The following is a 27712-nucleotide window of genomic DNA, read 5'->3' on the forward strand; positions in this document are numbered from 1 at the left end:
AGCTTCAATATCACTAATAACTACTATCACCAAAGTCACGTGCTGTAAGTCAGCTGTCCAGTCGCCCGACCTACTCCACCGTTGCGTTCGGGTCGTCCTCTCTTTTCTCCGACCGACACGAATGGCCGTGAACAATCACATCTCGTCATTGCCCGCCATGGCCCCTTACCAGCTGTGCCCTTGTGCCAATCAGGCCTAGCTGGCTGCAGGAACCAAGGCCAACCTAATTTTAAAATACCGGGCACGGTTCTCTTGCTGGTCGGCACGCCTCGTTCGTGGATGCCAATCGAAACAAACTTGTGCTTTGAATTTCCCATTCGCGTAATGGACTGGAGACGATGAAGCCATTCGGGCCAGGCCCCTGGACCAGTCTGTAGAATTTATCAGCATATTCCTTCTTATACCCTGGTGTCCCCCCTTTCCCCCCTTTCTCCCCGGACTCTGGGCCCCGGCGATTCATCCGCCTGTCTGTCGATCTTTCCAAGACGGTTTCTTTTTGCGTCATTTCCAGCATTGTTCTTTCTTTACCGCTTCTACTCCGTACAGCCATTGGGGATCCATCAACATGGCTTCAGCCTCTTTCCTCCGCCAAGACGGCGACCTCGGCCACGATCCCGATCTCGACACGAACCGACTGCTCCCCACTTCCAACCGTCGCCGGAAGCGCCACCAGGTACGCGTCCAGGGCCGTCTTGCTCTGGTACGTAGCGTGTCGGCCGTCCATTTGCCAACATCGTCGCCATCATTGTCACCATCACCAGCGCCAGTACCGCCAATGCCGGCCCTTCCACGGCATGATCCTGCAGTCGGGAGTGTAGTAGGGCGGAGGCGGAGGCGGGGCCAATCACAGCCACAGCAGCAGAGCGTGGATGACGACGCAAGCGGTACGGATGAGGAGGACACGGTCGAGACCGCACGGCGTGACCGGCAACGGCGCGGCTACGGCATAGGTGGTGCAGGAAATATCCGTACGTGGATCCTCTGTATAAAATGTTCTACTTCCGGGCGGGTCAAGCACAGGCTGACATCCAATCGCCACAGGTCGGCCGACAGAAGTTACGTTTCCGTTATCGAAGCGCCCAGGTGGTTTAACGCCGAGACCGAGAAGCGCGCACGGCTTAGGACGAGATGGACGCGAGGAACGAGATGAACGAGACACACGAGACGAACGGGCGGACTACGGCACGCGTGAGTCGAGGCCATGGGCATGGATGCGGGGCCTGCTAGGACGTCGGGGCATACGGGCGCCGGAAACTGTGCCATGAGTGCGAATGGCAGAAGAGGGGGGAAAAGAGAGTGCTATCACAGCTCTACGCATCACTGGCCTTTGCGTTGCATTTTCCCTTTAGTCCTTTTGTTTTATTAGATTCCGTAACCGGTTTGGCGTTCCTGGAAGGACTAGCACGACCTAGACGAGAAACGAGTGAAGATCACGAACGCGAATTGATGGCAAAGCGCCTGTCTGCAATGGCTTGAAATTTCGCGCATTCGGACGTTGCCTCATGATCTAAAGTGGGAAGGCCCACCTCCAATCACAGGGGCTGTAACTCAGTGGTAGAGTGCTCGCTTTGCATGCGAGAAGCCTAGGGTTCGATCCCCTACTGCTCCAATTGGAACAACACCGGATAGTGTTAATTTTTTCGTTCTGTTCAGGTACACTTGTTTTTTTTTTTTTGCCAACAGTGCTTTATTGCCGTTTTCGTTTTCAAGATCAAAAGAACCGACATAATTAAAATAGGATTGTCCAGCACACGTCAACGACGGGACCGCTTTCTGCGGATAATGTTCAGGACAGACACGGTTCGATGCCACGTCACTACATCCGCACTACGCGTATCTTTCTTCCCACCTTCGTTGCGGTAAGGAAACGTACGAGGATTTTACCTGCTCTCATTGTAGCTCCATATGATTTAATTACAAGGTAGAGATAATATGCCTGGGAAAGCATCTGACAGACCGGCAGGCCGCGTGGTGGATGGCTGTACATTCCTTGTTCGTCGATGTTTACTCTGTGCCGCACCGCCAGAAGGCGGCCGATCGAAGTCGGATGGAAGCGTCCACACTGCAAGAACACGTATGTTGTCCCGCCTTAAACGTTATCACATCTCGATCCACGAGCAGCTTCTTGGAGGAGCCTGGAAAAGTCCACTTGAATCACATCGTGCTCATATTGCAGATACTTGTTCTACTCATCAGATGGTTTGCGGACGCGTACTCGCACTCCGTACATTCCATGGTGCCTGATCGACAAGTACAGTACGAGTACGGTGCAATGGTCCCACTCCGTCGACAAACATCATGATAGCTTCAACGGTATGGCAAAAATGACTGCTCGTACTCATTCTGCAACCGTTACTCAGGTTTCCACGACCACAAGTCAAGGCTAAGCGTTGCAACCTAAAAAGGGACTTGCGTCGTATTTGCACGCCAAGACAGTCTTGGATCACAGGAAGAAAACCTGGCGGTTGGTTGTGTAAGTGGATCACAGAAGGAGGCAACCGTGAATGAGAACCAGAGGAATTGTTGGCTGGTACGGGGGGTTACTAGGAAAGCTCCCCGGAGCGTCTGAGCGTGCCTGCTATTTTTTGGAGACTGCTTGGACAGTAGGGCGGCGCAATGCAATAGCCGCCATAATCGCTTCGCAAATCAAACAGGTCCTCGAAAATGTCAGGCCATGGTGTTCTGCAGTATGTAGCAATGATTTTGACGCGTTAGTGCCCAATGTGCATAATCTGGCAGCTACGATTTCGCCCTGTTCTCCGCTGCCATCCCACTCTTAGCGTGGGATGTCCCTGCACAAACCCCACGAGTTCCCTGCTGACCCACTAAAAAGCCTGCTGACACTTGAGCTTTTCTGGATCGTTGTTTTCCCGTCTCCCCCACAAGCAGATGCTGTCAAACAGTGCTGTATCGATCAACGACCAATATGAGGCTGAACACGACGAAGCCAATTCTCAATCTGACCAAGATTGTCTTTTTTTTCCTTTTAAAGCTTAAAGGACAGTCGTTTTCTGCATACAGAAGTCTGCCTTCTATTTCTGCGCTTCGATGATCGAATTTGATTCCAAATACAGAATGCGGACTGCATCTCTACATATCTCGCTCTAATTTATGGTGAAACTCTAGTCTCTAGTGATATCTATCATATTCCCTGGACCCTGAACGCCATGCTACCTTGATAAGTGTTCCAACACACGCATACGTTCAATGTCATGACCACGCAGATGGCCCGAATATCTGGCCTGCAGATACTTTTGCAAGCGGCGTCCCTGCATAATCGGCAGTTGTTGATTCCACCGTGTTTCCCCACCAGGTTAAGACGACGCCTGGGTATGAAAATGCAAGAAAGATGAACAAGCTCGACAGCGCCAGGCCGCCTTCAAGAGCGGCCGCAAGAAGAAAATTATAACGATGCCACCAAGCAAAGTGACGCTTACGCAGAAACCACTGGAAGAAGATGCCGATGATGCCCCAGGTCATGTAGTTGCTGGCAGTGGCAGGGGGGACATTGCCAATGCTGGAGAGAATGAGGGGAATATTGACAAAGCGGAGACGACGGAGGGGTGGCTTCGTCGGCTCAAAAATCTGCGAGGTCGATTTCGATGCCGCTGACGTTGGAATTCTCACACGGCTTGCTCCATAAAACAGCAACGGCAGAGCCGCGCCGATGGGAAAGAACCACAGCATGGGGGCGTACGTGGCACCGCGTGAGAAGAGACGCTGGGGACTGATCAGGCCCCAGAAGACCATGCTCGACTCGTATGTCGCGCTGAGAGGACAGGCAAACTGCAGTGGGTCAGCAAAGAACACACAAACACCGATTCGCCTGCTCTTACCTTGACCCCTGCTGCCGGTGTGCAGACATCCTTTACCCTGCTTACTGCCAGCACGTTCACACCGGTTTGTACCAGCCAGTTGATGATAATACCAAGGGATTGTGCACAGAATACGACTCGCGGCGGCACCTTCATGTAGTGGCCCAGTTTGCGGTTTCGTGCTAGGTAAAGGCCCGAGCCTATGGCGTTGAAGCTGAGACAGCGGAATACGACGGACGCCACCATGTTACTCGGCCATAGGTAGCCGCCAAGGAGGCTGGACACGGCGTCCGTCGACAGGTTTTGGTTGCAGGTAGCATCGAGGATGGCGATGGGTGCGAACAGGATCAAGTTAATGGACACACTCAGTAACACGCCCCACCACGACACACCGGTCTGGTAGTACTCTACGAAGAAAATAGACAGGCCTACGGCCACAGCGAGGGCTATCAAATACCACCAAAGGGGGATGCGTGGGTATTTTCTCATGAGCTGCTATTGTCAGCACAGAGAAGTGGGGGGCACAAAGCATGCAAGGCTTGCAACGTACCCTTCCGTGTATGTCGTGCCGGGCTGACGGCACCTCGTTGCGTGTGAATGTTGCCCATAAGCCGTCCCAGATCTCATCGCGGAAGTTCAGAGCCGCATGCACGATGACCGATGAAACTGCGCCAAAACCAAGGCCGTACGAGATAGCCGACGTTGTGGACAGATAGACAGGCGAGTATTCGAAATATGCCGTGGAGTTGAAGGAGTGGTCGCCTGTGGCGGGCGAGTTGACGACGCGGCTGGTGTCGTACACCTTGCCCGTGTTGTCAAAGATGGACGACGAAGAGAAGGGCAGATAATGGCCGTACCAGACATTGGAAAAGTGCAACGCTGGGCCGATAATCCACAAGAAGAGCACGGCGCCCCCGAGGACGTTGCTGACTGTACGGATCGACGTTGCCTGTGGCGGGCTCTGATAGGCCGTGACCTGGCTCCAGCTGAGGGCCAAGGGCAATAGATCCATGCCGGAGCGCGCGCCAAACAGCTGGTTGACGAGGACGTCGTTAGGACGAATCCAGGTGACCCAGGAAAAGTAAGTAATGCTTGTGAAAAAGAAGCCAGGCACGAGATGCCAGACGGAGATGGCGCCGAAGGCGACCCAGAAGAAGCGAAGAGGACTGATCGTCCAGGAAGTAAAAGCATTGTGTCGGGCGACATGCTTGATGGCAGTGCCGGGACTTCCGGTGTGTTGGGGGCGTTTGCCCATCCTCGTGGGCGGGGTTCTATGCAGACTGTGAATCAGCGCCGGCATAGGCAGGATGGCAGGCCACATGCAGTAGGGTGGGTCGACGATGAGCTTCTGGAAGATGCCGGCGAGTCCGAATCCTAGGCTCTGCGTCGTCAGAAAGAAGAGCAGCTTGAAGCCGAGCGAGAGGTTGTCGAATCCGAGATTGGTCTCCATGGCCGTCCACACGTATGTGGCCAGGGCACCGTGGTTGAAGCCGGCGCTGCCAATAGCCATGATGGCGATGATGGTGTGTTCCTTGGTGCTGAAAGGGCCGGGGTTTGACTCGAGACGGCGGCCCAGCAGCGTCCATTCCCAACGAGGTGTGTACCGTGCGAGAAAGCTGCCGATGGGGAAAGCTGCCAGGATGAGCACATACGGCGACATGGCGACTGGACGGAAGACAGGTCAGCGAGGAGCACGCAAAGAAACACCCGGAACTGACGGGAACCTACGAGGAGGGTCGTGCAGGCCGAACAGCTGTGTGAAGCCGGCGCTCACAACGGTGGAGATGATGCCGAGCATCCAGGCGCGCACGGTGTTGATGGGCACGTCTTCGTCAGAGGCGGGCACAGCAGCGCGGACTTCGGGGTAGATGCTGCGAATGTGAGTTCTCGTCAGCTCTTCTGGTGACAGGATAATACGGGCAAGCCAGATGGGAAGAGCAGATGCTGCGCTAACGAGTTGTCTTCATCTTCGCTCTCTCTCTCGCGGAACTGGCGCGACATTGGGTTCGGCTGCAACTCGACATCGCTCGAGTCGTATTCCGTGTCTATGGACGTAAGTTCCGGGAAAGAGACAGCTTGGCTGTCCCGACGCAAGCGCCGCGAGACATCGCCGTTCCGGGGCGGCAGGCCGATGGACGAAGTTTGGCCGGCCATGGGTCCAAGAGGCCGATTTGGCGGGGCTGCAGATAATACCGAGACTAAGAGCACTGTCACTGGCTGCCGAGCTATCCAGGCAGGCGGCCAACAGTTCGCAGTCGAATCGTTTGCGGTCTGGAAGCGTCCAGAATTGCTGCACTTTGAACACAGAAAACACAGACAACATTATATGCATTCTTGTGCGTTTCGCAAAGTGCAGAAACCGAGAAAAAAAGAACCAGACGTATTGTGCTTATCGCTGCCCTCGACGATCTCATTGGCTGGAGCTGTGGAAAGTGGATCACGACTGTCCGGTCGGGAATATCTCGGCGCTCGATCGATGCGTGTTTGCCGTGGGCAATCGAATATACGATGCAGACCTACAGGCATTAACACACTCATCTCTTGGCAGCAAAATTACCAATACGGCATCACACACGCCGAGCCTTGTGTTCTGCGCTTGCCGTGAGAATCAACATGTTGTTGGAACAACGTAAATGCTCACGTGATCTGTCGAATCAGGCTCGGTTTGCTCGATTACTGCTACTTACATTTGCAGCGACTAACCAGTACCTGCAGCGCTGTGTTGGAGTATCAATATACTTCGCATCAAAAACGCTGTGTAGAATCTCTCTATGGCGATGTTCTCAGCTATGCTCTAGTCCTTCACCAGAGTCTGGATGTTCTCGGCGAAATATCGGAAAGTTAGCGTCCCCAGCTTGAAATTTTTTGGCCGCTCGAACTCGCCACATTGACTAAGCTGTAGCAGCATGCCTGTCCGACTTCCTCCTGCTACCTAACGCACATTAGGCCATCACGGTACTTTATGACGAGAGCATGAATGACTATGCGCGGCCATCCCTGTCGGCGGATAGGTCGATATTAGCAACTTTGATGGCAGTGCTCCGACCTAAAGTCGACCGGGTCCATCTCGTCACTACGTCATGTCTCTGCAGATAAAACAGTGGCCTGAGTCATTGCAGGTGACGTGAGAAGGATATCTATATATTTTCTCAAAACCATAATGGACTAGATAAAGCCGGTATGCGCCGGTGTTATCTGTCTAGCGCATGACATCTTCCGTGCCCACCTGGTGAGCGTGTTGTGCTTCCGGTGTATGTCAATGATTAAGTTAGGGAATTGTTGGCCCCGAATACACCTTTAACGGAAGATTTGGCGAATAGATGCCGTTTCACGGACGATTTCAAGTCCTCTGCAAAGAGACCATGACTAACAAACAATCTCTTCTGTATATGTTTGGCATGCTGTAACGTACGGAAAGAGTTATACCATCAAAGGACCAAATGCAAAGAGCATCGTATTAAGTTGCTCTTCAAATACATTTTTGGCTGATGCCAGATACTTGCTGCCGGATGGCGCTTTGAGACCGGCGTTTGGTCTGCGGTGATGACATCAGCGATGTCGCCATACTTTCCATAGGGCCCTCTGAGAGCACTATATGTGCCGTGATCATGCGCCTCCTATGTATTATTAGAACGAGGATAAGACTGGACTTGTGCTGGAATAAGAGAATCAACCAAGTAGGCTCTTAAACTTGCAAAAAAGAAAGAAAAAACTCGACTTTAAGAAGAAACAGAGGACGAGTACTTAATCAGTTACTTCCGCTCTCTGAATAAAGCTTATGCTATAAATACATAGAGGCGGCTTGTCTACTCTTGTCTATTGCTATCTGAAACTATATACATACTAAATAGCTGTAAGTATTTCTAATAGTTAGAACCAAGAACTATTGTGATTGCCATGGCTGCTATTCTATTCTACAAGCTAGTCGCTGTTAGTACTCTATCACGTTTCCCGAACAACACAAGTTGCTGCTACTTACGCTTTACGAATGATAATGTATACAATCAACACCTCTTCCCTATTTTGGTTAGTGCTTGCAACTTTCAATGGAATACGTCTAAGAGTAACCATACCTCACAAGTAGGACAAGTCCTCGTCTCCGTTGATTTAACCATTCCAGGTCCAAAAAATCCAAAAGATGGAGTTTCAACAATCACCTGAACTTTTCCGGATCCACCACATTTATGGCACGTTTTTTGCACCTGCTCTGTATTGTTTGCCGGGTCTCTGTTACAGTAACCTCCGTTGCCCCTTTTGTTACGACGAGTTCTGTATACGAACTATAGAGTGTTATTTGAAAGCCGAAAAAGGTTGGGTCTGAGAACCTCTCACGTAGTAAAGGGACAGTGTAAGATAGCATATGCGTACCTAGAGTAGCCTGAATTGATACGGGAAGCAGGCGATAGAGGCAGGACAATAGCAATAAATGTTGTCGGTAGAGCTTTCAAGCAACACAAATCTTGTAAGCGTATTGTTCCAGATAGAGTAGATATCCTAAGAAGATCCTTAGCTAGGAGAAAGGAAGGAAGGAAGATGGAAGAGGGACGAGCAGTTGCCTTCTAAGACAAAGTTTCAAGCTAGAATGCTTGATCTTGTTGACTTGAATCTCAAAGTTCAACCTCCACAATTTTCTCGACCAGCTGAGCAGGCAATGCAGCCCAACCAAATGCCACCCGATCGTGGGGCTTGCACTGCCCGCCGATCACAAACGGTATCCATTCTAAAGGGTTTGAGGCTGTAAACCGTAACGATCGACTCTTGCAAACAAGCTGAAATGTGTTCGTTCAATTGACACGAATGCATTTTGCAGTTCAGCTTGCAAACCCTAGACCGTATATGGGAAGCATACTACTTAAGTATTGCTTTCTACAACAATCTTGTATATCTTCAGCCTGCAACAGGTTAGGTTAGGTTACCACTAATGCTAACACACACCGCTGCGGATGTAGCCGGCTGGCGCGTATCATTCTTTTACAATTCTGAGTTTATCTCATCAGAGATCGCTTATGCACTACTTTGGCATTGCCGTCTTTGTTGCAAGTGTATATTAAGAAAACCTATTGGAAATAATAGGCTGTCATAGGCTGCTCCAAGTCAACAACCTATAATCTCTTGTAAAGGTCAGGAGATCACATCGAAGACAACAAGTTGCAGCCCAATAACGGCTTGCAGTCGCATCTCTTAGTTGCAAGCATTAAAAGCATCGCGCTTGATATACATCTTCCTAAACGAGAACATATTTTAAGACAACCCATGTTTATACTTCCCCTCGTCCTTCCCTGCTAGATAAACTAAACGAATCTGTCTCGAATCGTCTTCATCATATCCTCAACCTCTGGGTGGTCCTCTGTTGTCGGCACACAATTTTGCACGCAGTATGCTAACAAAATGCGCTCATAGCGATTTCGAAAGATGTGCAACACTGCGAGGGTGTCCCAGGAATCTACTTGCTGTGCCGACCGCTCAGGCCGAAAGGGTATGGGTAGCGATGCAGGCGGCTGAACTAGGAAATAGTGGAACTGCTAGAGCTGACTCTCCGACAGCTGAAAAGGAGCCTTTGGCCACCTGTAGGGTGAATGAATGACACTGACAACAGAGGGTTAGCCGGTTGGTAGATAAAAGGGAGACAAAGCTAGAGACCTGATATCATCTTCGCTGCGGTCAAAGACAACAACGCCGTCAAATATCTGTGACTCGGCCTAGTATCCGGCAACGTCTGCAATACCCTACGGCTAATTCTCCAAGTCGAGATAGGCGTTGTGAAAAAACACGGTAGGGAGAGGCTTTGAGACAAGCACGGACTGCTTTAATTTCCAGCTTTAGCAGCCTTTATGGCGCCCGCCATCGATCTTTAGAAAAAGACGAACGGCAACATGATGGCACGTGCAAGCAACAAGCTCAAGAAGTCGTAAGTCAATCGTAGTGTTCTGATATGCCTGTGCAGCCTTGATGCCATCGTCGTATGCTAGCATTCGCCCTCTGCATAGAAGGTGTCTGGGCGATCCACAAACGTCCGTATCGAGTAGGAATCCCCTTAAATCAATGGTGGCTTGAAACTCATGCATTTCCACGCTTCGTGGCAAAGCTCATGATTGGCACAACTGTGCCAAGTCTTCGACGTCGGCGTACCGTCGACAAAACGTTATGCATTGCCATATGGAATGCACCATCATACTGTCTTAAGACCTCCGGGAGATAGCTTTATGTGCTTGGTAGAGCTGCGAGATCGATGTGTGTGGAAAAGGAGCTGGAAATAAGAATGGAGCCTCTCTAAGCGAATACCACAAAGACGAGACACAGTACGGCAAAATGTCCATATTAACACCGTGCGCACGTTGTAAAAAGGGTGCGAGGGGCAAACTTCTCAACACTCACAGTCCCAGTGCGCTATGAAAGGAGGCTGCTTGCTAATTATACTGTACAAATCCGTAAATCAACATAACCACTCCAGCGTGGAGGGCCAAAAAACGTACAGCAGCGGGTATTCGCTGGTCGTCACCGACCCAACTACTAATCCGCCGATTACTGGTTTAACTAGGGGAGAGCGGACGAGATCCCGTGCTTTCCAGGATCTATGGCCGTACGTGGAATATGTCACAGTCAACAAGCATTATAATATAGAATAGGAGGCTAGCGAGTGAGGCATGCAGTTGAGCAGCTGGCTTACTTGTAGCATATAGAATCTACATATGTACAATGTGTTTCACATCTAAAACTAACAGAAGAAAATTGGTATCACCATCTAATAGTACACGATAGAATAGAACAGATCAAGATCAGGCCGTAGCGACAGCTGCAGCTGCCGCAGCTGCCGCAGCTGCCACGCCATTCTTGGTAGACACGGCCAAGGCCAGCAGGTTGTCCTGGCCCAGCTTGTTCTGGGGGAACCGGCTGTTGAACCCGATGATGTTGCGAGCGGTCTCGAATGTCTGAAGGGAGACGGTCTGCTTCTGCGTCGAGACAAACCAGCTGACGCCCTCGGAGCAGGGAGGCGTGGTCAGGGATCCTTTGTAGCTGCACGGCTGTCAGTGCGGGTGTTCTGTGGTCAGGTATGCAGAGCAAGAGAGGTGCCAGACGTACGACTGAAGAGAGCCAGCCTGGATGCTGTCGATCAGCCCGGACATGGCGAGCGGCCCGATCTTGGCCTTGGTGCCGGGCGTCGAGACGTTTCCGGCTGCGGCAAAGACGGTGTCGACGAGGCTGGTGCCGCCTGTAGCGGCGCCCAAGGTCGAGGTATTTTTGGCACTGGCAGCGGCATTCGTTGTCGTTGTGGTCTTCTCGGCCGTGGCAGCCCCCCCGGTGAGTCCGAGGGCGCTGAGGATGGCGTCGATGACCGACTGGGATGCAGCGGTGCCACTGGGCGTGGCGGTGCTGTCGACGCGCGTGACCAAGGTATCTCGTGCGTGCCGGCGCTCTGCAGTCGAGGCTGCCGAGGCGGCCGATGTCACGTTGCCAGGCCCGTTGGCCGTATCGAGATAGACGCCAAGAACGGCAATTTCGCCGACAGCTGATTCAAAGACCATGTGCATCTCCACTAATTCCCCAGTCCGCTTAGCGAATGGAACAGGGGCGGCAAAAGGGGTGGAGGCTTACTGGCAAACGATCGACCATCATCGAGGTGCTCGCTCGGGAGGTGATAGTGGAACTGCTTCAGCGAAAAGGCTGTCCCGTTGACGGTCATGCCGGCAGCCGCCTCAGCCGGCACGACCACCTCGACGGTCGTCCCCAGGTTCTCGATCTCGGTCTCGGCAATGTCGGGCACAACCAGACTGACACTGGCCGCCGTTAACAGGCTGAATTGATCGGCCGTCATGTCGATGGGACTCTGGTTTCGGCCGGTAGCACAGGCGACGTTGGCCACCGGATCCAGCGACAGCCAGTTCAGCGGACCCTGCATCATACCGTCAGAGATCTGTGCAGCAGGTCGACAAGATCAGTCTGCCGTCTGTACTCACAATGGCGCCGGTGTAGCCAAACTTGTTCACCGGAACGGAGCCGTCCTCGTCTTGACGGGCATGGAGATGGGTGCCATATGCACAGGACGCATGCACCCGCACAGCGGAGCAGCAGAGAGTCAGGAAGACAAAGGAAAGAGCAGACATGGTGTGCTAGAGAAAGAGGAGAAGGAAAATGGGGAAGAAAATGACGGAGAAAAAGTCTGCGTCCAGCGCCGAGAAGAAGAGAATATATAGGCTGAAACGAAGCGAAAGCACAGGAGGCGCATTCAAATTAGGAACCTGGCTGGTGGGAGATGAGAACGAGAGCTGGCCTCGTGTCTATAAATACAGAGCGCGCTTGGCCATCATTCTCGTCGCGAGATCGCACGAGGGTGGCTAAGCCGGTGATGCCTCGTTAGGGGCTCTTGGCTCGACACAGCTGCTACACAAACAGGAGCCGGATGGAGAGAGCTGATTTGGTGAACCCGGCCAAGGCGAGACGCAAGAGGCCACGGCACGGGGCGGCCAAGAAACGGAGTGCCTCAGCCTGGGGTAGTCAACCGCTTGGCTGCTGACCTGACCGGATCTGACAGGGCCAAGCTAGAGCTATGTCGTAGGCAGCTAGGCTGGCCTTGGCTGGAGGTGGCTGTGGCGGCTGGGCAGACAGATTGGGCGGCCACAACACAACGGACCCCCTGATCATCTTGGCGGGTATCAGCGATAAGATCAACGGAGTCGGACGGGCTGCCGCAAGGAGACGCCTCCCTAGGCTGTCCGGCCACGATGCCAACTGTGCAGGATATGTCGTATTTTTTTGTGGGAGGGGAGCCAGCCAGCAATACGTCGTACACGGTAGATTAAAAATAAAAAAGGCGGGGACGATGAAACGGGCTTGGCTCGTGTCAGAGCCCGCTGTCCGGTTTATTTTCTTTTCGTCCTTTTTCGTCTTTTCTTTCGTCTCTTTTTTCGCCTTTTTTCCTCGCAACGGCGTCGGCGCCCAGGCCCGGGATGCTACCCTGCTTCGCACTGTCTCCCCTCGTAATGACAGCAGGGCCGCGCTACCACGAGCTAGGATGCCAGTGTTTGGGCAGAGATGCCGCAAGTGGTCCACGATACAAACACACCTGACCATCTGGTCCGAGGCGCACGACGACAACCGTCGGCGACCTACCCTATTCAGGCCAGCCGATCTCCATGCTAACACGGCCGGTCCCCCGGAATAAGCGTAAAACAGAGGTAGCCCTAAAAAAGACAGCTACATAGTAAGATTTCCACCAGTTCGGGGCTGGCCGTTTTTGATCAACGTTGGGTTGTAATGGTCGCACGCGCTAGTCCGCATGCGGATTTTGTGCCCCGCACTTGAGAATCCGGAAACTTTGTTTTCCTCTGCCGAATCTCGAAATCTTCCTCAGACAGGCTCGATTTGTTGGAAAAATAGACCGGTACGAGGCAGGCATGACGTTGCCTTGGCCGGCAGCGTGCTCCGGACGTGCACGTGCAGAGCCTTGGAGAAGATGACACGCAGGCAGTAGGCATGGTGAACAAAAAAAATCGATTAGTGTTGGGCGCTCTGCAGCTATGCCCAGTGTCTGGAGGTGTCCCTCTTTAATTAAGTATGCTATCTATTCGCCGCCCAAGAAAACAACAGAAACTCCCCCAATCCTAAAAGCACAAGCCAATCCTAGAATGTAATCCCGTTCCTTCTGAGACCATACCATGCTATAACACCGGATAGTCCCTTTTTCCTGTTCTTTAAGCGCCTGTAATTCGCATTGTGCCTTCTCTGGGGCCCAAGTTAGCATGAGCCGTATTGCCGTCCCGTTGGGCTGCACCTACAATCCGTAGTAAGGGAAGAAAGAGAGCGGAGCGCCTTTTCCTGCCCAAATATGCCAGAGAACAAAAGAGACGGATATTAGAGCTGTGGCATCCGTTAGTCTGTGGCCGGCCATCCGGGCAGAGAGCGCGCACATACACATTCTGTAACTGTAGAATATAACACGATCACCCGGTGAGCCGATATCGGTCACTTCTTGGGCGTCGGGGGCTTCTGTGTGCCGGTGGTATCGTAGCCAGTGCGACTCATGGTGATGGTAAGACGGGGAAGGAGGGAGGGTGGTAGTGGTCGTCAGGCAGTGAGGTAGTCGTTAGGCTGTTCGGATGTACCGTTATTCTGATTCGGCTTGTTTGTGCTGTGCTGTTCTGTTCTGTTGCTGTCTGGATGATGTCTGACCGGTCGGCGTGGATGATGGATGGACTTCTGCGGTATCGTGGTCAATGTGTCTTATATAAGATGGAAGCTGTGTGGTATGGCTCGAGGAGTCGGTCTGGAGCGAGTATGGCGAAGTGTTGAAAAGCAACGGTGACAGAGAACTGTCATTGTGACCGGGCCGAAAGGTGACGTTCTCTGCAAAGTCGTGACTGCAGAGGATTAAAAAAACACACCCCGGACCAGAAAGAATGTTGTGCGAGAGAATTTAAAAAGAATTTAAAAAAGAACAAGGACGGCCTGACAACAAGAGAAAAAAAAAGTACGAGGACTCCCCAAGCGCTAGCTCTCGCCGGGCCGATCCTATTGGCAATTCACCTTTGTAAAGGCGGTATCCAGAAAGCGCTGCGGCCTACTGGATCTGGTGGAGCCCGCGTGGCAGCGGTGCTGCCCGATACAACGCAAAGGCAGGCGAGACAGTCGAAAGGTGCGCTGACTATTTTTCGCTGACCATTCTGTGGGAGGGCTTGGTCCAGCCCTCACAGCCTTTGTGGCAGTCCATTGGCCAGACGGCGCTGGCAATGGTCCAGCGAGGCCAGAGAGGACAAATGAGCCAAACCGAGGGGGGGGGGGAAGAGACACGTGGTGTGCAGGTCGAAATAGCCCTGCCACCGCTATAGCTGTGCGTGCGTGCTGTCAGAAAAGCAAGGGGTGTGAGGAGAGCGGTGAAGTCAATGTCGGTGACGGAGCTTCCCTTTCCCTGCCGGGACAAGGGCGCGACATGTGCTTTTGTTCGCCTTCCTTGCCGTGGTGGCAAAGTCTGGGTGGTCTTCCTGCCGTCTCCGGTCCTTCCATCTCCTTTCCATCGCCTTCTTTTTCTCCTCACGCTCTGGCCACGCCGTATTCAGTTCCAGGGGCGCCCCACGGTGACCGACTATGCAAAGCTCGACAGCTGGACAAGCCGCCAACCTGTACACCCACCTGCACGCCCTCGCACACACACACACGCCCACACCCACATCCACACCCACACGCTCGCGTCCACACACACACACACCACAGGATCCACGCGCACTGCACACATCCCATACCACACATCCGCCCACGCACACTCCCAGGCGCTGCGCCTGCATGCGCTAACCCGGCACACAATTCTGGACCGGTGTGTCGAGCTGCTGCATGAAGCCGGCCCAGAACTCGGCGTTGCCGACTGGATCCAGATCGCTATAAACCGACCCCTGCAGCTCGGTCACCAGGGACCTGTCCGGCTCACCGGCTGCCGGGGCGGCCAGACAGCTGGCCGGTGTCGCTGGCACCTCAGCTGGTCGCTCCAGCCCTGTCCGCCGTCCACTGAAGCCATCGAGGATGTCGTCTGCTTCGCGAGCGAGTCGCCGCAGCTCTGCCACTTCAGCATCCAGGCTCAGGCCCAGGCCTAGGCCTATGCCCGCGCCACACATGGCGAGCGCCTCGAGCGTCGGGTCGATGGCGCGGCGGGCCAGCGTCGACGGTGGACAGACCGGATAGGAAGCCGTGAAGCCGATCACGACAAGGACGGCATCGTGCAGCCAGCGGGCGACGTTGGCAGAGGCGGTGGCGGCCTGCAGACAAGCGGTGTGGGCCAGGGCCTGCCGCGCAATATAGCCGATTGTGACAGCGTGGCGGACGGCAGCGATAGGCAAGCTGTCAGCCGTTGGCGTGTTGGTCATGGGCGCTGGCGAGAAGGCGATAAAGGGCTGAAATAGCAGAACAATGGCCGCATGGAAGCGTAGCTCGAGCATCAGTCGCTGGCGGTGTAGCTAGAGCGGTGTAGCTGGATCACGATGCGGACAGAGATCGAGCGGGCTAGCCGTCGAGGTCGTGTCAAAGGGCCGGGCACGGTCGTGGTCCGGAAGCCGACTGCGCGGAGTCTGCAGCCGATAAGGCACGGCGCCGGCCCAGGCGTAGAGCGCCGACGTGCGTGAGACAAGGAAGCGGGCAGCAGCCTCGCGGATGTTGGGGTCGGTGTGGAGGCTGCTGCTGCTGCTGCTGCTGGTGACCGAAGCCACGTGCTGGCGGAACAGGTGCTCGCAGTGCCGGTAGAAGTCGGCATGATTGGTGCCGACAAGGTGGATGAGGCGTGTGCATTGGTCATGGTAGGTCAGCCAGGTGGTACTGTGGGGAGACTCCCCCTCGAGGCCCTCCTGGGCCTCCAGACCCCCCAGACACTCCCACCCCAGATCCTCCTGCCTGTTCTGGCTGTTCTGACGGCCATCGTCGTCGTCGTCTTTCGTCTCGTCCTCCACTGCCGGCGACATGACGTAGATAGCACCCAACAGTCGGGCCAGACGAGGTGAAGAAGTCGGGCGACAGAGCAGAACAGTGTCCTGATCCCAACCCATGCTCGTGACCATGCCCAGGCCCAGCCCCAGGCCCAAGACCAGCATCGGATGACCGAGTCGGACGCTGAGGTCGGCATCCATGGCGGTGAGCGAGGCCCACAGGCGGCCGGCCAGCACCTGCAGCAGCTCAGTCGCCGAGTAAGACACGTCATCTTGATCGACGGCAACGGAGACATACGAGCAGTGCATGCCCAACGAGACGGCCGTCCGGAGAGCTGCTGCGACGTGGCTGTGGGCCGAGCTGGGCAGGCCGCAGTTGTCGAGATATTGGGCGCCTAGGAGTCCACACTGCACGGTGGTGAGACTGGGGGGTCTCGGCCAGCTCCTCACACAGCCAGCGGCTGCGGACAAAATAGGCATATCCAGGTGGGATCGGCTCTGAACTGGCCCCGTCCTGGCTTCCGGTTCGTCCCGGACGAACGGCCGTGTAGGCGGAGCTGAATTGCATGCACAGCGCCAGGACGATGTCAACGAGGGCAGATGCCCTGCGCACAGACCGCTCGCCTGCCCCGGCATCCACCCACAGAGAGTCGCAGTGTGTGCGGAAGTCGCTGCTGCCAGAGCCACCAGAGGTCGAGGTCCTCCTGCGCGTGCGGCATCTCCGGGGGAGGCAAGCCGGCGAGCGTAGCACTCGGGCGGCACAATGACCGCAGATGGCTGGCCACGTCGGGCTGCTGGCGGCGGAGTATGGTGTTGGGAAAGGCGTAGAGTCGGTTGCGGAAGTAGGTCATGGATGATGGGCCGTAGTAGACGTCGCCGACACGCAGGCCTTTCCAGAGAGGAGTGAGAGGCACGAGAGGAGCAGTCGGACTGAGCTGGCCGGTTGTTCCAGCCACCTCGACGATAAGCCCAGTCTTCGGTGTGTGCGTCTGCACAACCTGTGAAGCTCGTCCGCGCCGGTCAGAGGCTGTGATCATACAGATTCGGCCCTTGTGCTGGCAGTTGTGGCAGGGCAGCTGGGAGTCGCACTTGGCCCGGGTCAGGCGACAGAAATGACAGGCACGCCGAACTTGGGCGCGTCGAGCCGTTCTGCTGCGCGGCGTGGATGCTGGCAACGGCGGCTGGCTGTAGAAAGATGAGAACATGAGGAGACTGGAGTTTGACGAGAGGGGAAAGGGGGACTCTTGGGAGGAGTAGATTGATGCTGTGACTTTGCACGCTACTGGTTGCTGGTAACTGGCGATGTTATTTGTCATCCGGAGTCTATCCGGAGTTTACCCGATTTGGAACTCCTGATTTCCACATTGAAGCCAAGACTCCGTCCAACCTCCTTGGGAGCTGGACGTGAAGGCAGAATTGTACAATGAGAGAATGATGGGGGATATATAAATCGTAGTTTCTCGGAGTTGCTTAGCGAGGGCGGAGGTCGGTAGACGACAGAGCCACGAGCAACAAGCGACAATTTATGATGCAGTCCACGACAGCAGATCGTAGCCATGTCGACTCGGTACGAACGACCGTCGAAGAAACCCTGGTCACCTGTGATGCTGGCTCAGAGCTGTGGTCTTCCGTGGCGTTTGAGCACCTGTGAGTCGTGGGTGCAGGAAAGGGGTAAGTCGTGTCGTAACCTTTTCGATTGGTCAACTTCATTTCTGACAAGACCTAGACCCAAACTGCTTCCGCTATCGCCTCGTATGTCGCAGCGGCCATCAATGTAATTTCGCGAGCGTTCCATCATTGAAGGCGCCCATCGCGCACGCTGCTGCACAAAGATGCCGGCATGGTTGGCTGTGGCACGATGCTGTTCGTCGTCGGTCGGCCGGGTAGCAGATGCACCACCTTCTCGATGCCTTCGCAGGAATGCACGAAGAGTTTGCAAGTACGCGTGGCCGGTTGACATACGGAGGGCAGCCTGAAAGGCTCACGCGACGTTCTGGGGTAGGCAGTGATCCATCGTTCCTTCCTTTCATGCTATCGAGCCGACCTGACTGTTAGCCGAGGAGGACGCGCACCTTCCACGAGAGACATTGCGGTAGGAACGCGGTCGCGTCTTGTCCGAACACGTCTGTCAGCTGACAAAAACGCAACTTTGCCATACGCGTGACCTCGGGTCCGTCCAGGTCTGTATCTGTCGTCGAAGCGGCGGTCGAGGCGCTGGCCTGCTGCTTTGGGCTGAGCCACGTGCTTCACACGGTCTTTGGCAGCGAGGTTGTGCGTGGCCTCAGCTGTGGTGAGCGAAGACGTGCCTTGCTGGCCGAAGCAGAGTGCGTGTTTTGTTTCCCGTGATGTCGCACTCCTGCATCGCTCCACACCGAATCACACCTACTAACGCAACTGCCCATGTCCTCCGATCTAGCCTTGTCTGTCTGGACAGCCCGACCAACGGCCCGGACGGATCCACAGCCATCGACGTAATGCGTATGCTGCAGGCCTAATGCATATCCGTCGTCGTGCCACTGCTGTCAGCCCCTACTAGACTCTTTGACGCGGTGCTGATGGTGCGCCAGGGCAGATCTCGCTCAGAGACCGACCATTCCCAGAATCATCTAGGCGGCAGATAGCTTCGTGCAGCAGAAGAACGTGCAACACAGGTCTGACGGCGTGCTGCACAACTAGAAAGTCACGTGCCGAGAGCCAGGAGCACGTGAAGCGGTGCTGGCAGCTTTGGACCTTGGAGACATTGCGGACGAGCTGGTTGGTGTCCCGGACCTGGAGAAACGCAAGCGGGTGACAGTAGGCGTAGTGCACCGTGGTACCTATGCCCGTCGGCTTTTGTCGCTGCTGCTGTGACCATCGAGATACTGGATGCCCTGCTCAGCGATTTGCTCTACTGTGTGCTTTATTTCTATCCGGCTTTTGGGACCCAATATTATGCAGAGCCTCGTCGCTACTACGACAGTGCACATCCCAGAACCTTGCCGCATATGATGCAAGCGGAAAATCCTGACGGTTTGTCCAAGATAGCGTAGGGTGTAGCAAATATGTGAGACAAACTGAGGTAATTTCTGCGTGAGCTTGTGGCATTTCTATGCGGAATTCCACATCCACCGTATCCGATTTCAAATACTCTTGGACAGAGAAATGTGCAATTCGTATGGTAGTGTCATTGCCCTTCACATGGTGATCCAGATCAATAAGCCCAGGACAAATGCGAAGAATGCCATCCTCACCGAACTCGCCGGAAAGTCGAGCTGCTGGATCGAGTCGCATATCTCCGTCGATGTCCACCGCCATGGCATCAAAAAGCTCCCTTAAAATTAACGGCCGTTCGGCACAACAAAGAAAGACCAGAATCCGTCTTGCATCTCTAACATAGTCCTTGTCTATATTTTTTAGGATTCTTTCGTAGGTCTGTTCCAGGGTTCGAGGCAAAGACTCCAGTAGTCTGTCGAGATGGCGTTTGCTGTTCACCCCTAACTCCAATGCTCGAAACTGGCACTCGGCCCAGCGAAACCTAGCAAGTCAGAAAATCCCTACTCCGTGGTCTGTTTGGAGTCTATGACTTGGGAACCCACATTCCGTTTGCTTTCTCTGCAAGCGCCTTCTCAATCTGGCCATGGTATGGCCTCCATTTTTGCATCTTTCGGCTGTTCTTCAAATAGCCAGATACAAACAATCGAATATCCTTATCGACGTCTTGACCCCTTAACGATATTATGCTATCCGGAGAGAGGATACTTGCTCGCTTCTGACCAGTTGCAGCAATCTATGTGTCCTCGAGGTCATTTTGGATGTTGTCAATACTCTTCTGCTGGAGCGTCTGCAGTGCCAAAGACAAATGGGAAACGGCCTCGTCGATGCTTTCCTCTAGCTTTCGCAGTGTGCTCTGGCGGAAAGGATACGCAGCCTTCCGCGCAACGGTCCTAGCTTTGGCAGAAATGGTATCTGCAGGCTTCCTGGTAAGCTTCTGAGCTTCTTCTCGGAGCTCGTTGATGAATTCTTCGTAGTCTTCGACTGAGTTTTCGATGTTCTTCAGCACGTTCTTCTCATCGTTGCGAAATTTGCGATCAGTAAGACTACGGAAGGTCTCTAATACCCCACAGAGCTTATCGAGCCGCTTAATAATGTCTTCGATGTCGGCTTTTTGGTTCTTGTATGCCGAGTAGAAGTCGACAAGAGATTGCGTCACCTAGATGCCAAGCGAGATGAGGCCCGCGACACTCGCGACTAGACCATGTTCAGTCATTGTAGAGCGATGTGACTTTCTAGTACTTTGGAATGGAAATGAATTCGACAGGGAGTGTTACTCGGAGTAATAATCGAAGTTCGATACTCGTTGGGTGAAAAGAGAAAATCGGTCCGAAGCGACAGTCTGTCGGCATATGCAATCCTTTTCAGCTGTTTCCAATGTCTGCTCCTCCTTCCCCCCTCTTCGGCCGCGCCTTGGCATCTGCCTTGCATCTTATGAGTATTCCGCGAGCCTATCAGACAAGAAGTATAAAATCCTCCTGGTTGGCCATATCAGTTACAGCAGCTGTACTTGCTAGCCCTAACCTGTCCGCTTCGCGCCTGTCTATTTCGCAGCTCCTTAGTGCGATTGATGCATGTTAGACATATTGTCAGTTTTCAAGTAGAACAAGACGTTTGATGAATGAAGTATGTGCCTGTACACGATCTGGGGAGCCGTCAGTTGCGTGTATATGTCGGATTGCATACACTCTGCAGCAAAAAAACAGAAAAGAAAGAATAACAGTTGGGCCTGTACGATTCCGAGAAGAAAAAGTCGATTCCTTCACCTTCACTTGAATAATAACATGGAGTCCACCCAGGTCTGACCAGCGCTCCAGAACAACGGTGCAAATGTACTTATTTATTGTAATCATACACTCGAATGCGTACAAGACGCAAGCTGGCGTCTTGGGCCTCTCGCCTGCTGCCTGCAGAACATAGATGGCCGCCAGCCGTGCTCTATGTATCCATGCGCTATGCATCGCGAGGAGAACCAAGAGAAATGCGGCGTAACACAAACACAAGAATAAGCACGAGCTCTCCCCTTCAAACACTCCTGCTACAGCTGCCACTCCCTATTTACATCATAAAGCCACCCAGTGTCTGACTGTGGTCCGGAACACCAACCGTTGGCTTATTCCAGCCCCGAGGACTCTATCCATTCGCTTCTGCAGCTGCGGCTGCCTCTTCCTCGTCCAGTTCGGCCATCAGCATGGCCTCAAGATCGTCCTCATCGACATCCATGCGGGCTGGCGTTGCGCCTGGCTTTCCGACAACGAGTGCCGTTGCCGTCTTCGCCATGCTCTCATGGCTGTTGTTCTCCCCTGATGTCTGTGTTTCAAGCTGTCGCAGCGGATGGCCGTTGCTTGCCTCCGAAGCAGGCGTGGCCACTGCCCGCAGCTTTGATGTGCTGCGGCTCCGGACGCCGCCGAGTCTCTGCCGCTTGGCTGCCAAAGTGCGACCACGCGATACTGACCTCTCAATTTCACCGTCGGGCTCCTCGCTCATCTTTCGCTTCGACAAAGACGGGACGCTGTCATAGCCTCTTCCTTCGTCGCCGTTCTCATCTCCATCTTCGCTGTCGTTGTTGCTGTCATATTCTCCGTAATCATTCCGGTTTTCGCCCTCGCCGTCATCGTCGTCCGCTTCGGCAAGGAACATCTCGAGCTCGTCGTCCGCAGAGCCCCAGTCAAACTGCCCCAGCTCGGCAATCGGACTGTTGTCGTCCTCATCGTCTTCGTCATCTGGTCCGTCATCTTCTCTACCACCACCGTCACCTGCACTGCCATCCCCACCCAGCTTCGCAATCACAATCCTGGGCTTTCGGTTGCCATTCCCTCGTTCGCTCTCTTGGTCGGACAGCGTCTCAGAGTCTGTTGCCTCGCTTAGCGGGCCTGCTGCGCCGGCTCGGTCTCGATCTGCCGGGTGCACATTTACCTGCAAAGTAGCACAGTCAGTATACATCGTCAAATCTGCATTTCAAAGACAACGGCGGACATGTGCAACTGTACCAGGTATGGCGTTTCATCTACCCAGGCCCACTGGCTGAACGAGTCGGCAAGCCAGTGCTGGTTGACGATCTTGATGCTCGGTATCCGCGCAGCTTGGCGCACCTTTTGTGTCCGCGGCCGGTCGCTGCTAATAACTAGGTGCGTCACTTTCCTAGAAATCTGCTTCTGAAGTCGGGCGCCAAAGCTCATGCTCTGTAGGCCCAGTTCAGACCGCTCCACCTCAAGACCAAGAGGCACGAGACCTGACAAGACGATCGTGGCGCCGTGCAACACCCTGTCCTTGAGTCCATCCAAAACCTTGCCAACATCAGGCACTGCTGCGATGCTGGAGTCCTCATTTCCGTTATGGAGTGCGGACCGACTGCTGTTTTGGGTTGACAAGCTCCGCTTGGAGTCGTATGCCTCGTAAAAGCTATGGTGCAACCGCTCCAGATGTTTCTCCAGATGCAAGAGTTCGTTATCGTCGTCATAGAGCACACAGTGCCGCGGTCGAGACTTGGAAGCCTTGTCCTTTTCTTCGGCGACCTGCGACGCTGTCACCGCAGCAGCCGCCGCGGCAGCAGCAGCTTCGTCCTCCTTATCGAGTTGCTCCTGCATGTGTAGAAGGGGCCGGTCTTTGATCTGTTGTTCAATGGTGCGTTCCTGTTGTTCGGCCTGCTTCTGGAAGATCGCAGAGGTAGCGTCATCGCCATCCACAAGTAGCATCTTGCCTACACCATTGATCTCGGGGGCCTTGCGAATACCATCTGCACCATCAGCGACACCGGATGCAGAAACCGCTGCTGCTGCTGCGGACGGGGCAGAAGACGCGATGGCCTGATTAGCATCAGATATGACCGTGTCCGAAGCGGGGTCAGATGGTGCCGCACTGCCGCTTGGAACTGTAGCGTCATCTATAGCAGCAACTGCCGTAGACGCGATGACAGCAGTGCCATCAACGCCATCGGCAGCAGAATCCGAAATGTCGCTGCGCTGAGGCAGAAAGCTGGAGTTGATATCGCCGGTTCCTTTAAAAAAGTCGTAAGGGTTCACCTTGATGAGGTTGTGACGATTGTATGGCCAGACATCAGCGCGGTCGTCGATGATGACAGCCATGTTGGTGCTGACAGGAAACAGACGCTGCAGCGATTTAGCAATGATATTGCCGTTCTCGTCGCGGCTGATGACGCGGTTTCCAAAGAGTTTCTGGTTCGGATCGACAATCTGCGCAATGTTGGTTGCGTACGTGCGCGTGCCCATGGTGTACACGTGCAGCTCATACATGGTCGAGATCTTCTCGAGAAACTCGGTGAGGTGAGGCCGCATCTTGATGTAGTACCAGCAGCCCCTGGCCAGGCCCTGGAAGCCCTCTTCCAGCTGGAAGCGGCGGACGTCCTTTAGGGCCTCGTAGTTGGGATTGGATGGATCCTGCTGCCACTCGCCGATGGTGGGATCGATGCAGGCGTGGATGATGGTCTGGTCCAGATCGACGACGAGACTCAGCTTGCGCTGACTCAACAGGCGCTGCTGCAGCTCATTTTCGGCACGCGTAGCTGCTACCCGGCTGACCGTCAGGCTAGTCTGGTCGTGGGTCATGTTGATGGGGGCACGGTCGGTGTCGCGCTGCTCGCTGGCCCAGTTGACCTCGTTCATGTCCTTGCCACAGAGTGCGCAGAGACCCTGGAATTGGATCTCGTGGGTGCAGGCCTCCTCCACCGTGGCGCAGGGACGGTCGCGCGAAACGACGTCGCCAACACGAACCTGCCATGACAGAAGCTTGCCGTCCTCGGGGGCGTTCCAGTCGGTAATGTTCTTCAGGGTCTTGGTCTGCAGTTGGAGCGTCTCCCGGTCGTTGGGAAGCTCCATGGTATACTCAAAAGAATACTGCAAAATAGGCTCCTGTCTCCGAATCGAGTCACCGGGATTCTTGTAAAGCCTGGTGATGGTAATCGGATACTTGAGACGGGCCCCGAGGCCGAGGACCTTCTCGCCCTTCTTGCCTCCGGACATTTTGGACGGAAAATGGTATTTGAAGCGCGCACAGCTGGAAAGGCGTGTATGGGGGGTCGGACGAAGAAGGATCGGAATGGGTGCACGGGGGTACTACCTTGGGCCGGTGCAGCTCAAGAATTTGTCGGGGTAAAAGAAGGGGGGCGGATATGGGTGTGGAGGACAATGCCTCAGCACCGAAAGAGGAGTGGTGCCTGCTGGATCATAAGCCATATTAGTATAAGGAGAAGAATGGTTAAAAATCCATGCTATTAATGGGCCATTTGAAAGACAAGATCTGCCTGATATGATGTCGACGCAAGGAGCAAGGCGGGAAAGGTTGAAGCAAAGAATAACGAAATTGGGTGGACCAGAAATGTCCGTTTGCGCCGAACTTCCGACGGCGACAAAGGGCCAATTCCGTTCAAAGAGACCCGGACAATGCAGAAGGGAAGGAGTCCATCGAGAAAACCAGAGCAGGGACGGCATCCATCATAAGTGTCATAGTGAAGAAAGGGAACTATCGGACGTGGCATGGCCACGGAGCTGTCTCATGAGAGACGTGTTGCACCCACCTCAGAGTACCTGCCTCCTGGTCGGCGGAAGGAAGGCGAAGGAAGCCACGACGCGTGTGACGATCAAAGACAAAGACGGATGGAAAAAGGTCGAAAAAAGGGAGAAATCTGTGCGGACGGCCGGCCCATCGCACCTGCTCTAATCGAGGTGGCTTTCTATGGGTAGAAATGTCTGGGGCGACTCTCGACAGATCTGACGCGGTGCGCGATGGTGGTGTAGTGCGAATGCTGCTCGGGGAAATAAACCAGGCGATGCAGTTGCAAAGATCGAAGAGAGGGATGGCGACTGTTGTCGACAAGGTTGCGCGTTCCGATTCGCACGTGATGTGGTATGTGGTTTAAGGAGGCAAGAGCGCAAAGATCGCAACTTCCGTTTGCGAGAAGCGTAGAAGAAACAAAGGGAATGAACTGCGATGCTGAACGGAAGTACCTAGAGCGAGCTAAATGCGCACGGGCCACAGAGATGCAAGACTAGTGTGCACCCCAGAACGGTCAGAATATACAGTGCGAATACGGTGTGATGGTACACAGGCTGCAGAGTCAGGACGGGAAATATGCAGGAATGAGTCTTATGAGGGAAAATGGCAAGTATGATGGATGGACAAGTATCGTACAGATTACGGCCGGGCTCGGAACAGAATACAAGATATAAAGGCAATGACGACACGGCAGTGCGTGACTTTAGCGACCCGTGACGGCTGATAAAGGTATGCAGGACTCACCCCACTGTATGTGGCCACAAGTGACGAGATGGGCCAGAGGCTGGAAGCTGGGAGTCTGGAGCAGTGGTATGACGCAGAGGAGCTTGAGTGGCAAGAAGCGATCAAGTGGAGAGATGGATAGGGGAGAATATTTGGGGAGCGGAGGCGAATGGAGCGTAAACTTGGTGACAGCGAATGCACAAGTTTACCTGTTCAGCCACATTCACGTCCATTCTCACTGCAATGGGGAGGGGGACAGAACATCTATTTGTAGGCATGTTTCTGCATTGCGGGGCAAGTGTGGCCGTCAGACACGTGATAGCCACACCGGCCTTCACGCTAGCACTGGCGAACATGATTACTCCGTGCCCATTCTTCAGCCTTGTCGTTTCTCTCGTATGAGATCGGCGGACACAGGCATGACACCTAGCTCTAGGTGGGGTTTGTTTTTGTGTCCAGGAGACTGGCTTATAACTGAACGGCGATGTAATTTTGTGCAAAGTTAAGCTTACCGCACCACTAGCAAATATGCATTATTGTAAATTCTGCACCTTAGCAACTAATTCGCAATCGTCATTTGTAACGACTTGACAGAAACTCCGACCGTTTTGAATGCTTCTTACGCCAGATACAATTTCTGCCATATGTGCCGTTGAGTCAAGATATCCACCATAAAAGGAAAGTATACTTAAAAGTGCACTTCCCTCATAAAAGCTCATAGACACAATCAACTTTCGCTTGTAACTCTACAAAAGATTATGTGCAAATTACAGTGCTTACGTAGCAATCTGTCTTTCTTGGCCATTTCGTGTGCGGCTTGATATTTCTGCTTTGCAAGTATTATGTTCTATTTGTGTCTGCAAGAGATTCTGTGGCATCTTTATGCCGATGCTTAGGCCGAAAAGGCCCACTGTGATCGGTGTAAGATATGACGCTGCCTTAGCAATGTTGGGAGTCTTTTTTAACTCTGCCTATAGGGATAAGGTTTGCAGAGCGGCAGCTAGGCGTACCGTAGCAGAGGAACGGGTGCGCCTATTAAGATTCCAAAATGGGAGGCACCTCCTATGCGGAGCTAGAAGACCGCCCACATCTGGGTCTGCCCTAACCGTCCCGCAGGGTCAACGTGTGCGTAATCAGATGGCCTTTTTGTTACATGATGCTATCCGTTATTGCTTTCGGAGTCAAAACTGGGCCGGCTTTTTTGGCGTAGAACGCAGGTGAAAATTCATCATAGGCTCGCTTGCGAGTTCGAGACTGTGTTCGAGAAGAGAAGCTGCTGGGGGGGGGCATACGCAATGTCTATTACTATTGTATGCTGTATGAGTAAATTCAACTAAAAGTAGACAAACTAGTTCTTATATCACAAAATGTAATTCTGGCGAAAGCTAACGGAACGCTTGTATGGAACTCCTTATAGATTGTCGCATCAGAGTCATGACGTTCGTACCAACAGAACATAAAAGACACAATTTTTTCTTTCAAAATTTCCTGTTTTTTGCAGAGGCCTGCTCATACCCGTGCATGCCTGTGCTGCTCCTGTCAGGTTCCTGTGTTTATCCTGCTGTAACTTGCTTAGTGCTCCACACACATCAACCTAATAATTGCGAAAAGCCCCCAAGACCATTCCCAATGATGCTGTCTTTTATTGTATTTTGCTGTAGAATTTCTTCTATGTGCACTATCATACACTGGACATTGGACGGTATAACAAATCGTAGGCGCCCAAGTAAGCCTATCGAAGTCTTCTCCCACCCTTTCCTACGGAATCCACAATACCTATATTCTGCGTGGCAGAATATAGCCCTGCAGCCACTATATGTGAAATTGATAAGAGGCGGTGAGAGCGAGCTCTAGGTGAAGACCTCCGTAAGCGTTGTGGAAGAGTACGAAGTAATACTCCGTACCTTCGAGCCATGCCGGCGTACATTAAAACCCTACTAAATAAGTGGGTCTAGGAACATTGCGCCACACAGTACTCCGTACACGTACATTTCCTTCGAGTCAAGCTGTACTCGTACTGGCCTCCACATGTACCCTTTCGATACTATAAGCCATTGCTAATCCTAGAGCCACGTCACCAAAGGTTGCCCCATAATACTGGTGCGCAAGGCTGACCATCCGACATGTGAGCAGCCATTGTGCAGTCATCAGCTACGGTGCTACGATTTAGGCAAGAAAACACCACCTTCATGTAGGCGAGTCGACTGCGCAACTGATACGAATAACCTGCAA

General features: G+C 53.5%; 8 protein-coding genes across 8 annotated transcripts; 2 read left to right on the forward strand and 6 right to left on the reverse strand.

Moving 5' to 3' along the window:
• Positions 1–565: 565 nt before the first annotated feature.
• On the forward strand, positions 566–1265 carry CMQ_1634 (uncharacterized protein; the record flags this gene model as incomplete). The annotated part of the gene is made up of 3 exons (XM_014318713.1): positions 566–700; positions 851–968; positions 1042–1265. The coding sequence occupies 3 exons, from the start codon at positions 566–568 to the stop codon at positions 1263–1265; spliced, it is 477 nt and encodes a 158-aa protein (XP_014174188.1).
• A 1945-nt stretch (positions 1266–3210) lies between these two features.
• On the reverse strand, positions 3211–5969 carry CMQ_843 (small oligopeptide transporter; the record flags this gene model as incomplete). Its single annotated transcript, XM_014317922.1, has 5 exons — positions 3211–3786; positions 3882–4307; positions 4366–5480; positions 5544–5686; positions 5770–5969. The coding sequence occupies 5 exons, from the start codon at positions 5967–5969 to the stop codon at positions 3211–3213; spliced, it is 2460 nt and encodes an 819-aa protein (XP_014173397.1).
• Positions 5970–10591: 4622 nt separating this feature from the next.
• On the reverse strand, positions 10592–11917 carry CMQ_1427 (carbonic anhydrase, alpha-class; the record flags this gene model as incomplete). The annotated part of the gene is made up of 4 exons (XM_014318506.1): positions 10592–10829; positions 10896–11349; positions 11409–11706; positions 11771–11917. The coding sequence occupies 4 exons, from the start codon at positions 11915–11917 to the stop codon at positions 10592–10594; spliced, it is 1137 nt and encodes a 378-aa protein (XP_014173981.1).
• Positions 11918–15094: 3177 nt separating this feature from the next.
• On the reverse strand, positions 15095–15664 carry CMQ_1350 (uncharacterized protein; the record flags this gene model as incomplete). Its single annotated transcript, XM_014318429.1, has 1 exon — positions 15095–15664. One exon carries the CDS (start codon positions 15662–15664, stop codon positions 15095–15097), a length of 570 nt encoding a protein of 189 aa, XP_014173904.1.
• A 90-nt stretch (positions 15665–15754) lies between these two features.
• Positions 15755–17421, reverse strand: CMQ_547 (fungal specific transcription factor; the record flags this gene model as incomplete). The annotated part of the gene is made up of 2 exons (XM_014317626.1): positions 15755–16624; positions 16861–17421. 2 exons carry the CDS (start codon positions 17419–17421, stop codon positions 15755–15757), a joined length of 1431 nt encoding a protein of 476 aa, XP_014173101.1.
• A 320-nt stretch (positions 17422–17741) lies between these two features.
• On the forward strand, positions 17742–19066 carry CMQ_842 (uncharacterized protein; the record flags this gene model as incomplete). The annotated part of the gene is made up of 4 exons (XM_014317921.1): positions 17742–17863; positions 18397–18540; positions 18633–18687; positions 18893–19066. The coding sequence occupies 4 exons, from the start codon at positions 17742–17744 to the stop codon at positions 19064–19066; spliced, it is 495 nt and encodes a 164-aa protein (XP_014173396.1).
• A 916-nt stretch (positions 19067–19982) lies between these two features.
• CMQ_1253 (uncharacterized protein) lies at positions 19983–20452 on the reverse strand (the record flags this gene model as incomplete). Its single annotated transcript, XM_014318332.1, has 2 exons — positions 19983–20405; positions 20450–20452. 2 exons carry the CDS (start codon positions 20450–20452, stop codon positions 19983–19985), a joined length of 426 nt encoding a protein of 141 aa, XP_014173807.1.
• Positions 20453–21379: 927 nt separating this feature from the next.
• Positions 21380–24225, reverse strand: CMQ_653 (RNA polymerase 2 ctd phosphatase; the record flags this gene model as incomplete). The annotated part of the gene is made up of 2 exons (XM_014317732.1): positions 21380–22162; positions 22237–24225. 2 exons carry the CDS (start codon positions 24223–24225, stop codon positions 21380–21382), a joined length of 2772 nt encoding a protein of 923 aa, XP_014173207.1.
• Positions 24226–27712: the final 3487 nt, after the last annotated feature.

This window comes from Grosmannia clavigera (assembly GCF_000143105.1).
Source record: "Grosmannia clavigera kw1407 unplaced genomic scaffold GCSC_140, whole genome shotgun sequence".
In the NCBI taxonomy this organism is placed as follows: Eukaryota; Fungi; Ascomycota; class Sordariomycetes; order Ophiostomatales; family Ophiostomataceae; genus Leptographium; species Leptographium clavigerum.